The 16,153-nt window shown below is 36.5% G+C and overlaps 1 protein-coding gene across 2 annotated transcripts in view; it reads left to right on the plus strand.

The window, feature by feature from the left end:
- The window catches only part of Mettl3 (methyltransferase like 3), a 252,746-nt gene that overhangs the window by 156,950 nt on the left and 79,643 nt on the right, over window positions 1–16,153 (plus strand). For both annotated transcript variants that reach the window (XM_067108002.1, XM_067108003.1), the window contains exon 6: window positions 12,109–12,286. In XM_067108002.1, coding sequence (XP_066964103.1) covers window positions 12,109–12,286 — 178 coding nt within the window. The remainder of the gene's footprint in view (window positions 1–12,108; window positions 12,287–16,153) is intronic.

Consider the following 16,153-nt stretch of genomic DNA (forward strand, 5'->3'; position numbering starts at 1 on the left):
GGTGGTCTTAAGCTTCCTTTTGCTCTGTCCTATGCATTCAGCGATGTCTCTGTCAATTTTTAGATTGCCTGGGGTTCAGGTTCATGAGGACAAACAGCCCAGGACTACAGCACTGCCCTGACCTGACCCACAAAAGCCAGTAGAGAACTTAACCTTTAGACTAAGAGCACGCGTTGTATCAGGCTAACTTTATCCTTTGTCGTCTCCTGTCTTTGTTTGTTTTACTCAGTGAATTGTCGTGAAGATTAACTAAGAGCCCTCGATTGGCAGTTGCAGTGCGCAATTAACTTATGTAACGGTAAGTCTGAGATTTGACAGTTTTTCGTCAATTTACTAGTTTCCCACTAAACTTCACCTTTTCCCTTTGTTTTCACCACTTTGCCACCATCTTCAAGAACCTGGTATAACTATATTTCTTTTATGAAGTCTAGTGTATAAATAAGTAATGTTGCCTAATGAAATTGCAAAGCATTCCCGTGAGTAAGTAGGAATTAGGGAAAGTTAAGTGTAAGTAAATTTCAGGCAGCCAGTGTCTCAATCCCATTGTTTGGAAGAGAAACAGCCTTCCTAGTACTAAAAAAACCTGCATTTCATATCTATTAGTACAGACATTCCTTGAATTATGTTTTCTTATGGGAGCAGGAAAAATTACTGTATCCAACGTTGGCACTGTGAAAAGTTCATGTAATTTCTTCACTATCACCGCATTCATTCTTTCTTTGTTGGGACTAACTGGGAAGTAAAAGGGTTTGATGTAATCCATTTGTTGCAGACTAATCCATTATCCCATACATTGTTTCAATAGCTGGCAACCTAATTCAATTAAGTAATTGTCTGTCTTTGAGGTTAACCTTAGCTTTACTTGACAGGTTACATGTGTTATTGGCAAAGCAGGGCTACATAAATTAAAAATTAATTAATAAACTCATCAACCAAATACCACACGAACAATATATATGTGTGTATATGTTATATATAATATATATATATATATATATATATATATATATATATATATATATATATAATATATAATATATATATATTTATATATATATATATATAGCGATATATATATATATATATATATATATTTTATATATATAATATATATATATATATAACTATATATATTATATATATATATATATATATATATATATATATATATATATATATATATATATATATATATATATATATATTTCATAAACTGGGGGTCTTGGTTGGGGAGAAATTGAAACAAATTTAAAACTGGTGACTGCAAAGGAACCAAGTGCGCCAGATTATGAACAAAAGGAAAACATTATTTGAAAACTTACCTTAGATTTTCCCTGGTTTTACAGTTAAATGAGGAAGGTCGCCATTTGGAATTAGAGTTCTTTTACAATTTACAGGGGTTTATTTACATAGATTTAGCAATGAAACAAGGAGACAAACAAAACAAAATGGTAGCCAATGGGCAGACTCATTAATTGGATACATAGAACGATAATGCAGTGATTGGCAACAAGCAAGCTGAGTAATAAGGGGGCCAATGTACAATACAATTATTCCAGTTACAATAATAATAGCTTAGTCATGCCCCGATTACACTAAATAGTCTCAGTTAGTATGCTGCAAAGGATTGAACTCCAGGATGGGGAAAATAATTCATATAAAATTTGGCGAGGCCACAACTGACTTCAAGGATCGGACTAGGACCAGGAATAGTTTCAGGATTTGAAAGGCAGTCAGAATTATCGGGCACAGAGTGCGATGGAGCAACTTGTCTCTCCTGAAAGAGAGGTCCTGGATTAGAACAGCGGCCCACAATGAAGGAAGAGGAATCCCCCTAAAAAATGTTACTCATTACACATTTTAAATATTAACCACTACGTAGCCCAGCAGATAATTATGAAGAAATCACGTAGGCACAATATGGGGATCGAAATTGCATTAGTTAAGTTCGTCAGCTGAGATATTTCTCTCCCTTCAGAATCAGACCTTGATGTTGAGACATCAACTGAGATTTTGATCTGAGACATCAACATGTCCGTATTTTATGACTTGATTATCCCCCCTCTCTCTCTCTCTCTCTCTCTCTCTACTCTCTCTCTCTCTCTCTCTCTCTCTCTCTCTCTCTCTCGTACACATACCTTGTCGTTGTTGACCCTTGAACACTGACGCCAGGTTGAATGTTTAAGCTTCTGAGGCACCACGTCCCTTTATCGTAATGACTGTCCCTCCCCCCCGCCCCCATCAGCTCAGTGGTCTGGTAAAACTAAAGGTATACTCCAACTTTTTTCTGTCTCAGAACGTCAGTGATTGTTGTTGTGTCACGAGGTTAAGAAACTAACAAAACAATAACAATCTCATCCGTATGCCAAGTTGAGTGGGAGTTTTTAATCTATTAAAATTTCTCTCTCTCTCTCTCTCTCTCTCTCTCTCTCTCTCTCTCTCTCTCTCTCTCTCTCTCATTAACGGGGATGAACCTACGGCCGTGTGCATTGCCTGAATGAAGTAAATTACTTTGATAAATTAGGTGCAGGAGGGATCTGAGCCAGGTAAGATTGACCTTTTTACTTGTTGTTTGAATTGATGAAGTCTAAATCTTCTGAAGTGAGAGGCACTCTGAAGGTTCTAAAGAATAACTGGCGTATGATTATCGTTGTTATCTGAGTTGCTATTATAATTATTGTATTATTTTATCCCTGTAATTATTAATTAAACTTAAACCCGCTCTCTCTCTCTCTCTCTCTCTCTCTCTCTCTCTCTCTCTCTCTCTCTCTCTCTCTCTCTCTCTCTCTCTCTCTCTCTCCTGTTCATATATGCACTCACTCACATACATATAGAAGAGAGAGAGAGAAAGAAGAAAGAAAGAGAAGAGGAAGAAAAACTTATAAGTTAAGTGTAATGATTAATTACAGCGATAAAATGACACAATAAAGGCAATAATGAATTAAGATAAAACTCACACACACACACACACACACACACACACACACACACACACATATATATATATATATATATATATATATATATATATATATATATATATATATATATATATATATATATGTGTGTGTGTGTGTGTTAATATATCTGTTCTCTTGAAAGGAGACAACTCTTAACACAGCGAATGTTAAAATTTTTTCATGAATAATTGGTGAACGCTCTTGAAATTAGCTTTTTCCTTCACATCTTATTTTCATGATGAACTCATAAAGAACTCTTGACTACAATTTGCTAATAATACCTTCTGAATAGTTTTGAGCTATATATATGTTTTACAGCTATGTATGTGCCTTGAATTGTATAGTTTTATTTTTTCCCTTGGATAGTTTTGCTACTTTTTTGTGTTATGATTTTATATATATATATATATATATATATATATATATATATATTATTATTGTATAATATATATACACATATATACATACATAATGGCTGGAGGAGATCGAGGCTCTTTTGATAACTACAGCACCACGGAGATGGAGAGAGCCTTAATACTAGCCAAGCATATGGAGGAAAAGCCAAGGCAGCGCTTTTACTGGAGAAGAGCCAGAGAGGCAACATGGTGGAAGTTCGTAGAGTCATTACCAAGGCCTACGAAATAACCTCAGAAAAATGGAGACAACGGTTCCAGGTCTTGCCAAGGAAGTCGGCTGGTCTTGGACGGAATGGGCATGTCACAAAACCCAGTCCGGTGCGGGCTGGTTCGACTCCTTGGCTTGCACGACGTTTGAGGATCTTTTCAATCGGACCATGCTAGAAGACCTTTACCAATGTGTGCCTGGGCCCCTTGCTGTATATCTTAACAATAAACAGCCCCCTACACTTATGGAAGCTTGTCGCATGGCTGATTCGTGGGAAACTTTTAATCAGTCGCATAGCACCTCGCAGAAGCGAATCGTTCCTCCAGCCTACCTCTCGAACTCAAATCGCTCAAAGAATGGACTGCCGAGCAAGACCATGTGCAACTATTGCAAGAAGGGGGGACACGCTGAAGCTGAGTGCCGATACAAACTCGGCACTAATAAGCAGCCTACCCCTACCAACCAGAACTCCTCTCCCGATTCATCTGCTCAGCCCTCTCCTCCAACAGTTACTGCAGGCCACCGAGCCCATCCAAAAGGCCCGTGCAAATCCTGTGGGGCTGCCAGCTACTACAATGCTGGATCTCCGGCCTGTCCACATCATGTCCCCACCACAAAATTTGTCAACCTAATTAGCACTTCATTCTCTGCCGCCGGTCCACACCGGATCCTTTACCCCGAGAGACTGGAAACCCAGTTCATCTTGGTGGCCCCTCTTCAGAGCACTAGCCTGCCAGTGACCCTTCCGGTCACAGTAGACACTGCGGCAGACATTAGCCTGATCACTAGGGCCCAAGTGCCAGCCGGTGCCATGGTTGACGAAAAAACCCGGTGGGAAATGAAGTGGATAGAAGGCCACACTTACCGTTCCCACGGTCCAACTCCAGGTTACGACACCTTGGGGCACACTACCCCACCGCCTTGGCGTGGTAGGTGGAATTCGGCCCGGAGTGGCCTTCTTGTTGGGGCGGGATCTTCTCGGGGGAAGCCCGTTACCAACGCCACTTCACAGCCACGTTACCTCCTCCACGGAGGCCCCATCTAGAACTCTCGATAAAGTCAAATCCCCACCTTCCGCCCACCAAAGTGGTCCGCGGAAGGGGCATAAACCAAACTATTTTAGGCCTAGCCCTCCAATCGCGAAGGGCTGGCCCACCAAGAGGTCCTCCCTCTCCCGAAGAGATATTCAGGAGGAGCAGTACCGCTGCAGGACGTGCAAGCGGACAGACCACTCCACAAATTGGGAGGGCTGCCCAAGTAAGCAACGCCCAGCGGATGCCCCAAACAAAACTCTCGGAGAGGCTCGATCTCCTGGTGGGGCAGGAATCTCTGCCGCAGCCAAACCCAAGTCGTCCGCGAGGTATTGCACCTCCGGACCCCTTGTAAGGCATGCCTGACCCTCAACTGCTGCCAGTGCCACTTGCGAACACTGAGCAGTGCCAGACTCCGTCCGCCACGGACATTGAGCTACCAATTAAGAAGGCCCCTATGCCGGGTCTAAATCATGAGGCGAATCCTCCTCCGGAACTGGAGAACCTCCAGCACCCGAGACTTCCTCTTTGCCAAATCTGACTCCAGGGGATGAACCCCTGGAGGATTGAAATGGTACCCCGTCTCTGGAAGACCAGGAACTGGCCTCCTCGGACGCAGGAGTCGAGATCGCTCTCGCTCCGGTTGTCGCAGCAGCCGGAGTAGGGAGCCCTCATGTAGCTTTTGAAGTTGCCCCTGACTTCGCGCCCGCTAGCCCTTCTGGCCTGTCCCCAGAGTCGGTGCCCTCATCACCTCCTAGGCCTGCTGCTGATAGGCCTTGGAGGAACCCGAGAAGAAGAAGAAGAAGCGGAAGAGAGCCCAGTAGTTGCCGAGCCATAAGCTCATCCAGGCACTAGTGCCCTCTTGGCACAGTGCCCTGCCATCTTAGAGTGATCCTGGCCCCTTGCCCAGAGGAGGGTAGCCAGTGTGATCTCTTTTCTTGTACATAGCCTAGACCGCCTTAAGTGCGGTACATCAATTTAGTAGCCTTGTTCCTTCCACTTACCACCGAGCCGCAGTAATCACGTAAAGTAGCATAAATAACTTCAATAATCTTAACTATTGTGAACGAGCCACGATGCTCATGACACGCATGGCCTAAGACCTCAGTGAGGCACCCATTTATCATATGAGGCAACTCTCATGAATTAACTAATAATTATTAATTGTATTAAACATAAACCAAGTTGTAATTTAGTTAGAACATTAACTCTTATGTTGGTGCTACAGTCAGGTTAGGATAGGTTAGGCTAGGGAATACCATAGAATGTACCACTAGGCTAGGTCTAAAAACATCATGATTGTAGGAGGTAGCCTATAACAAACTGTGAGCACCTTCTAGTACTATTAGAATTAGGTAAAGTAGTGATTATAGCTCATATCCTATCTAGGGTTAGGTAGTTCTGTAGCTAGGTAGGCTAACCAGGACTAATCTGCTCAGGGAAGAAGAGTAACCTACTAGAGGCGAACAGCTTGCTTAGGACAGACCTTCACGCCTGAAAAGGGAGTGAAGGCCCTCTTAAGGGGGAGCTTTTATAAATATTACTGCTGTTAAGCCCTCGATGTATTTAGGTGTAGGAATATTAGTCAGATTGACCTCGACAGAGAACATCTCTGTCCCGCGCTGGGACCAGGCAATTCAAAATAACGATCACAGCAGAGACAGATGGCGCCCGAGCATAGGCTGGATAGTTCAAAAAACAAAATATGCTATGGCATTAGGGACCTAAACCTCAGAGAGGGTTTTCACTCAATCGTCTCTAGTAATGGTGGTCTTAAGCTATCTTTCCCTTTACTCTATGCATTCGGCGATGCCTTTGTCAAGGTCGGATTGCCTGGGGCGGCATGTCAAGAGACCGCCTCACCTTGCGGTAACGCGAGCAAGGTCAGAGAGAGACAGACAACGAACGAGGAAGTACGCCGAGTAGCGTGGCGGAACAGTGTCCCTTTGTTCCCTTACTCCACTTTTACTCCTACGTCTATATTAATTAGTGAATTGGGAAGACTGCCAGAATCCCGACTCCTGAGGTCCATCGTATGCGCAAACGACTCGACGTTCAAGGTAAGTCAGATTCTTGTTAAAGCTTCCTCGATTGACTAATAACTTTTCTGTATTTCCGTTTTCTTTGTTTCATTCTCCAGCCACCACTTACGGGATATGCTATTACGAAGTCTAGATTAAGTCAAATTATTATATTGTTAGCGTTAGCGGTTGTCCCAGTAAGTCTCGGGATTTAGGCAAGCAAGTCATTTTTAATACTCTGGTATTCGTTATGCCTAGTGCTCATTGTTTTGGGGAGAACCGTTGTGGTTTTTGTATTTAATACCATTTTAACAAGTAGAGATTTTTTTCTGCGTCCGCAGTTAGTGACGTTTATCATAAAGTTTTTATTCCTTGAATATTCTTTGTTAAGGTTAATTACCCTTAACTGGTGACCTTTGATCAATTAACGTCTGTCTTTGAGGTTAACTCTTGGCTTCAAGAGACAGGTTACGTGTATTCTTGGCCTGCAAGGCCATGAAACTTTACGTAAATTAACCAATAACTGATTAGCCAAGACACACACGTAACAATATATATATATATATATAATATATATATATATATATATATATATATATATATATATATATATATATATATATATATATATATATATATATATATATATGTATATATATATATAAATATATATATATATATATATATATATATATATATATATATATATATATATATATATATATATATATATATATATACTTATACTTATACATGTATGTGCATATATGTATATATATGTATGTATGTATATATATATATATATATATATATATATATATATATATATATGTATATACTCCTTTTATTTTTCCTTTGGCCTTGGCTAAATATAGTCATGCACTATTTAGTGACATATATATATATATATATATATATATATATATATATATATATATATATATATATATATATATATATATATATATATATATATATATATAGGCATTCCTGGTTTATGACAGGGGTTTCCATTCCTATGCCACGTTGTAATCCAAAAAATCATCAAAAATCCTAAGAAAACCTTACTTTTAATGTTTGGATGTACTGAAAGTGATGTGAACTGCATTTTTATTGAGTTTTTCATAAAAAAGACCTCCAAATTTTGATGATTCTTCAGTTTTGTAGCCATATTTATTCCGTCGGATTGGCATTGTAAGCATCGTAACCCTGGAACATACGTCGTAAACCGGGAAATAATTTCTGATGGATATATGTGAAAAGCGTCATAACCCTGGAACTTGCATCGTAAACCGGGAAATAATTTCTGATGAATATATGTGAAAAGCGTCATAACCTTGGGATGTCGTAAGCTGGACCTGTCATAACCCGGGGACTGCCTGTATATATATATGTGTGTGTATGTGTGTGTATAAATACAAGTATATACCTATGTATGTATGTTATATATATATATATATATATATATATATATATATATATATATATATTATATTATATATATATATATATATATATATATATATATATATATATATATACATATATATATATATATATATATATATATATATATATATATATATATATATATATATATATATATATATATATATATATATATATTATATTATATTATATATATACAGGTAGTGCTTGAGTTACGATAATTTGACTTACGATAATTTGCTTTTACGATGGGGGTAGCAATTAATACCGATACGACAATATTTTGAAAATATGTATTTTTAAATTTCACGGGCGACTGGCGCAGGCAACTGTGTACAATCAGGCAGCGTACGGTGTATGATACGTTGGCCTGAGAGGCTGGAATAGGTACATTAATTCAATGAGCCAACCCCACTTGCTCTCGTTGTTTCGGAAGTTAAAATAGGTCAGTGTTCGTTTGCAATTTTTGTGCATTTGTAAATACAGGTAGTGCACGAGTGACGATAATTCATCTTACGATAATTCGAGTTTACGATGGATTTAGCAATTAATACCGGTACGACAATACAGTATTTAGAAAATATTTTTAAATTTCGAGCGGGCACAGGCAACAGCGTATGGTTGCCGTACACTCAGGCAGCAAGAGAGACCAACTTACAATAGACCAACTTCTTTTTCTCCATCTCTTTATTCCATCTAGTTAAAAAAGTAACAGAATGATAAAAGTATTATTAGTAACCTTATACTCTTGTGAAAATGCGTACAGCCATAAACAACCAAACGAGGAACTGTTCTTTTGCTAATTACCGAATCGGATAACAACCATTTTGCTTATATTTCAACCATCGTACGGTTAAACAATTACCGTAGTTATGTTAAAAATGACGTTAAGTACTGATATATTTTTACAATACTGTATACCCTTATCCACTTCGGAGAAAAAATCGTCAAGGAAATATACTGCTACAGTAAATTTAAGCTGCAAGTTGTAGTTGAAGCTGAGAAAAGAATGTTCAAACTGCTAATGACTATAAATTATCATGCATTGGCAACATGGATGAAACTCGACCGCAAATAAAATTGGAAAGTATTTTAATCAAAACTACTGGGCATGAAAGAACGCATATTACTGCTGTTTTCACGCCGATAAAAGATAAAACGAAAAGCTCGTAGTATGATGATGACATCAAGAGAAAATAGCGAACGGAATCTTGATTTTTTTTTTTTACACAAAACAAACATGCCCCCAAACGGCCAACTGCCAACGCCATCTATTACCGAAAAAATAGTTAAATTAATTTCACAAAGAGACATATTTATATTTCAACTTAAAAACATTTCGTATAACGAAAAATATAAATGTCCCTTATAAATAACGTATCTAGAGATTCATTTACACTAACTAGAAGCAAGAAATGCCCTCTGAACCGAGTTAAATGCGGCAAAATAAAGACCACTGATCGATTCCCAAACCAAAACATTTGATTGCTATGATCGGAATTTATAATGTAAAAGCAATATGAGAATATTTACAATTGGATACAGTGTAGTAAAGCATAAATTTGTAAAAGATCCATGGAAAAGATGCAAATTCGTTATTTTGATGTTTGTATTATATGGTGTTATTATGTGAAAACAGAATACAGTATAATGTAGGCTAGGCTACCGTATATGATATACGAAAGTGAAGGCTAGGCCTTGTTTGTTATTCAATTTCTCTTTCTACTGACTTATCATGTCAATCTGCATTAAACCTTCAGAATTAGCTGACACTAATAATTACTATACCATATGTATGTAAAAGTATACTGTGTAGTGTAGGCTAGGCTACCATATATGTATGGATGGTACTGATTACCTAGTGTAGGCTAGGCTATATTCGAGTTACGATTTTTCAACAAATGATGGGTTTTGGAACCTAACCCCATCGTAAGTAGGAATACCATTATATATATATATATATATATATATATATATATATATATATACATACACACACACATACATAATATATATCGCTCCCATCATTACAAGACTGTCGTAACTCCAAAATCTTGATTTTTTCAGGAGAAGCGTTTTAAAGTTTCAAAAGTCCTATAACTGCACAGATTTTGATTTAGACTTAAAATCTTCCCAGCACCATCTCTCGGCCAAAAATGCACTTAGACTTACTTTATTACCAAAAGACGAAAATTAAATGGGCAATCTTATGAGCTATGTAACTCAAAACTTCAAATTTTTGAGTTACGACAGTCTTGTAATGATGGAGCGACATATACAGGCAGTCCCTGGTTAATGGCGGGCTCGGTTAACAGTGATTTGGTTTTACGGCGCTTGTCTAGCGTTGAAAATCTGCAATTTTCGGCACCGAAAATCGCCGATTTCCGCTTATCAGCGCCGATAAATACCTAACAGAGGCACTGATAACCCCAAAAATTTCGCACTGAAATTGCCGATTTCGGTTAGCAGCTATTTTGGTTATCATCACACCTCAGAAAACGGAACCCGAGATAACCGGGGACTGCCTGTATATATATATATATATATATATATATATATATATATATATATATATATATATATATATATATATACTATTTAATATATATTTATAACTGAATCACAAAAATATGGAACATGAATATATAAATAAGATAAAATCCACGAAGGAAATGGAAACACTGGAGTGCTGCGAGGCCTTTCGACTCTAGGTCCTTTACTTAGCAGACTGAAGAAATATAAAAGGAAGTTTACAAAGCAAGCTCATATAAATGACAGATGGGGATTATAAAGGAAACATATGTACCTGGAATCCAACACAATTGAAGAATTAGTAGAACTGCCAAAACAGGATTAAATATTTAAGAGGTTTTACAAAGAATTAGGATCAACCGTTCAGAAGAAGGGACAGGACAATTAAAAGATTATACAGGGTTGTGACTGACCACCTAAAAAATTTTTTAGTAAAACAAAATAATTCTCTTTTTTTTTTTGTAAACAATAATAACTTTCTGCAAGATGAACATTTTTATAAATAAAGAATTATATTAAACATACGGATATATAGAAAATATATATCAAGTAACTAACTTGTAATTAAGTCAGTGATTTTATCATTTAGGTCATTCTTGAACATTTTTTAATACAGGGGTCCAAATAATACATGACGGGGCTAAGATTAAAATTACAACTGGAAGTAAGTTGGATAATAGCGGACTGCAATAGATTTCTTGAAGAGAAATCTTTCTATCTCGCAATCACTGAACTTTCAGTCCAGTTTATCCTGTGAGAGTTTTCACTTAAATGAATGAATATAGCATTGAATGCTTGTCCAGTTTTGAATGAATACTTATGTTGCTTAATACGTACATCTAAATCTTTGCTAGATTGGCCAATATAAAAAGGGGCAGTCCAAACATGGAATTTTATGTATTATGTTGTTCTTTTCTTTAGGGCTATTTTTTATTAACATTCTTAGGTTTACATTAAAAGGTTTTAATGCATATAATATATATATATATATATATATATATATATATATATATATATATATATATATATATATATATATATATATATATATATATATATATATATATATATATATATATACATATATATATATATTTATATATATATATATATATATATATATATATATATATATATATATATATATTATATATATATATATATATATATATATATATATATTTTATATAATGTATGTATCTATGTATAGAGAGAGAGAGAGAGAGAGAATGAATCTATATCAGTAAATGCAAAGAAAAGACAATAGTAGATTTAAATTGAATAGTAAAAAAAGTGGGTTTGGGTATATACTCAACCAAGAGAATATACGAGTGTACTTAACGCTGGAATGTCATAGTACTGTGGCTTAGCAGAAGGCTTGAAAAATTTTCTGTGCAATGGTATTATGCTGTGTGTTTTCCTAAACACTTGCACAGGTGTTCAGTTCTTTGAACTTTAATTGAAATGTTAATTTTTTCTCATAATTTTTAGGAGCAAAAGTTCAAGAGTTTTGTCCACATGGTACAAAGGAGGAATGTGATCGAGCAACTAAAAAAAGTGGTCCATCATGTGGCCGGCTTCATTTTAGAAAAATCATCCAAAAACACACTGATGAGTCTTTAGGAGACTGTTCGTTCCTCAATACCTGCTTCCACATGGATACCTGTAGGTAAGTATTAAGGTTTAAAGTATTTGCTTATGTTGATCATAATTATCATTATTAACCCCTTACCATTCAGTTTTTTTAACAAATACTTTGAGTTTTAAGCAAGATTTTTATTTTAAAACAAAATCCATCACTTTACAACTGCCTTTTTTTAGACTTGCTAAAAAAATAAGAATACAGTTAACCCCCACTATTTGCGGACTCAGCGATTCGGGTAATTTTTCTGTTGAACTTATCTGTAAATTATTTGCGGGAAACTCGCCCTTTCGCAGATTTTTCTGTGGAACATATAAGTTATTCATGGAATTTTTTGTTTTTTCTAGAGCAATATTCTGTATTTCCATATTTACTGTAATAACATTTTTAAATAATAATGCGGAGTAATAATAATACTACAGTACATAATAGTCATAAGATTAAATAATAATAATACATAATATATGCTGGGTACCTGTAATAATAACAATACATAATAATAATAAGATTAAATCATACGGGTACTCACTGGTGATGAATGTTGATTATAGATGATGATGATGATGAATTAGCTGTGCCGTCCAATGAATGACGATGAAGATATGACTGCCCAGCAAAGTAGAGGAGTCACATCTCTAAGGGCACCTCTTCATCTTCTTTAGGAGGCACTTCATCAGGGGTTTTGGGGTGGGGGCACCACCTTGTTGAGGTGATTGAACATGTCCAAAAGGTGTTACGATAGGGCTGCTTCAGTTCAATAAAGCCATTGGAAAAATTTCTGGCACTTTCCTTAAAATTATCCCATGTCTCTATCATTGTCTGCAGCTGCCTGACTTTCTTAATAATTTTGTACAGACCAAGAAATTCTTCAAAATCCTGGTCCGTTGGTGGGATAGAGAGTACATGAACGAAGTAGCGAGTTCTTCTCCAGCAAGGGCCTTCCCAAGCATTCTATCCTCTTCATATTCCTTCTCGATGAAGGCGACGGCACTTAATGTCATGCGATAACGGGTTGCTATTTCTTGGTGACTTTTGCCCTCTCTTAACATAACAGTCACGTCTACCTTCTCCTCAAGTGTCATGATCTTCCTCTGGTGCTTAGGCTCTTTGCCAGAAGCCTTAAAAGAAGCAGGGTGTTTAGGAGGCACCTTAGGGCACAATTCAGAAAGATAGGTGAATCCGCACCGATAAGTATGTACACTACACACGACCTCTAGAGGCATATGCAGTGAACTGAGATGCTGGCCAGAGATGCTGGGTCATTTGCACTACAGTGTACATACAGGGTTTTGCATATAACATTGATATTCTGTGCATACTGTACATTTTATAGATAGTATTTTGTTGTGTTGTAAGATGATTTTGAAATATTAAAGTGTTTCAGGATGATACATAGAACATTTCTAAAATATGAAGGGACTTATGTACTACATACTAGGATATGTCTGGTGCTGAGTATTTTCATTTTACTATACAGTATATTTTTGTGACTTCTGTACGTACATATATTTTTTATGATGAAAAAAGATTTACTAATTTTCAAATGTTACAGTACTGTAATACAATGGTATCTCGGTTTCCGACGCTAATCCGTTCTAGAAGGAATGTCGAGATTCGATTTTGTCGAATTCCGAATCAATTTCGACCATAAGAAATAACTGAAAATGGATTAATCCGTTCCTGACCACCAGTCACTACTCCAACCTTGTCTTTTTATACAAAACACTACACACATTACAATTAAATAAGTTCAGAGTTAAATAACTTACCTTATTAGAAGTCTTCTTACAGTTTTAAATGCATACTGTATCAAAAAAATTGGCCTACCAGTGGTAGACCAAGCGCTGCAGGCTAGGCTAGGCAGCCCATATGCACTCAGAATGTACTGTAACGGGTAACGCACAAAAACCGTTGTTAATGATAAATACAATGAAAAACAAGCCTGGTCATTACATTAAATTAATAATACAATATTAAAAATAAGCCGAATGTACTGTAGAGTCTGTTATAAAAATTAAGAAAAAGCGTCTTAAGTTACGTCCGGCATCGCAGCTTGTGGCAAGTGCGGATGTAAACAAACCAGAGCGCCGTTCTGGTGGCGTATCAGCGGTACTAATTACATAAACATTGTGTACGTTCAGGATTGTATTAATTTATGGTAAACTCCATTCAGAGTCTACTGTAATGTATAAAATCACTGCAAAACATCTTTCAATAAATGTTATGATACCCTAACATGTATTTTTCAATAAAATATCCATGTAAGCAGAATCCCCGAGTTAACCCTTTCCTGCCCAATTGACGTCATATTACGCAACAACCCCCTACTGCCCTTCTTGTCTGACTGATGTAATTTTATGTAAAATTTACCGACATTTTTCGTACGTGTGGTAGGGGTAGATTTTTTTAATTTTCGGACAGTTGGTGGTTTCCATAGGCTAAAGCATACCTTGGACCTTGTAACTCAGGCATCGATCGCCAGGCAAGCAGTGCCTATACACCATGCTTTCAATTCCCGGCATAGTAAATTTCTCACAATGACATCAGCTGATCCTACCCACATTTCTCTCTCAAATCTTACATTTTTTTTATAAAATGTAGGATTACATTATTGGAAACACTCTGTTTGGTATCCTCTATTTTCTATAAATTTTTAGTTCCTCTACTGTGCATGCGCAAATCCATGGCGTAGTAAAATTCTCACAATGACATCAGCTGATCGCACCCACGCAGGCCTGGCAGGCCACACTTCTGTCAGAGACCATGTAAATGAGGTTGGGTAAACACGTGTCGCTGTTTACATACAGCGGCGTCAGTCGAGAACAGTTTCAACATGCTTTCGCAAACAGAAACGGTAAAACTAGCGGAAATTTGTTAGTGCATCACATAAGAGAGACGTCTGGATTTTAGGCAGGGCTCTGAATCTCATTTTTCATTATCATATATATCGTTATTTAGAGAATTTTGTTGGCTTTCTCATAAAAAATAATTCATTCACTAACTGTTATAGCTTTTTGAGCTACGAATGATAATGTTGACAACGGTAAAATTTTTTTTTTTGTTTCGAACAGCTTATAACGTCAAAATGAAACTGTTGCTGTTACCAAAGCCATTTTTCTTGACTCTCACTTTATTCCTCAACCTTTCCTCTACATTTTTGTATATTTACAAAGTAATTTCTATGAAAAAATCCGAGGTAGGGCTCTTAAGAAAAAATGTCTAGCAATAATTCTCACCGTATGCCTGGCGGCGCGCTCTGTTTCTTACCCACTTTTCTATCAATTTTTCACCAGCTGGACTTATTCGTTTTTCATTGTTTTATATGTCGTTATTTAGAGAATTTTCTTGGCTTTCTCATAAAAAATAATTCATTCGCCTAACTGTTATAGTTTTTGAGCTACGAACAATAATGTTGACAACGGTAACTTTTTTTTTCGTTTCGATCAATTTATAACATCAAAATGAAACTGTTGCCGTTACCAAAGCCATTTTTCTTGACTTTCCTTTATTCTTCAACTTTTCCTCTACTTTTTCGTATATTTACAAAGTAATTTCTATGAAAAATAACCGAGATAGGGCTCTTCAGAAAAAAATTTTTCTAGCGATAATTCTCACCATAGGCCGGGCAGAGCGCTCTGTTTCTCACCCTCTTTTCTATCAATTTTTCACCAACTGGACTTATTCGTTTTCCATTGTTTTATATGTCAATATTTAGGAATTTTATTGGCTTTCTCATAAAAAAATTATTCATTCGCCTAACTGTTATAGCTTTTGAGCTACGAACGATAATGTTGACAACGGTAACATTTTTTTCGTTTCAATCAATTTATAACGTCAAAATGAAACTGTTGCCGTTACCAAAGCCATTTTTCTTGACTCTCACTTTATTCTACA

The sequence above is a fragment of the Macrobrachium rosenbergii genome, chromosome 8 (assembly GCF_040412425.1).
Source record: "Macrobrachium rosenbergii isolate ZJJX-2024 chromosome 8, ASM4041242v1, whole genome shotgun sequence".
Taxonomy (NCBI): Eukaryota; Metazoa; Arthropoda; class Malacostraca; order Decapoda; family Palaemonidae; genus Macrobrachium; species Macrobrachium rosenbergii.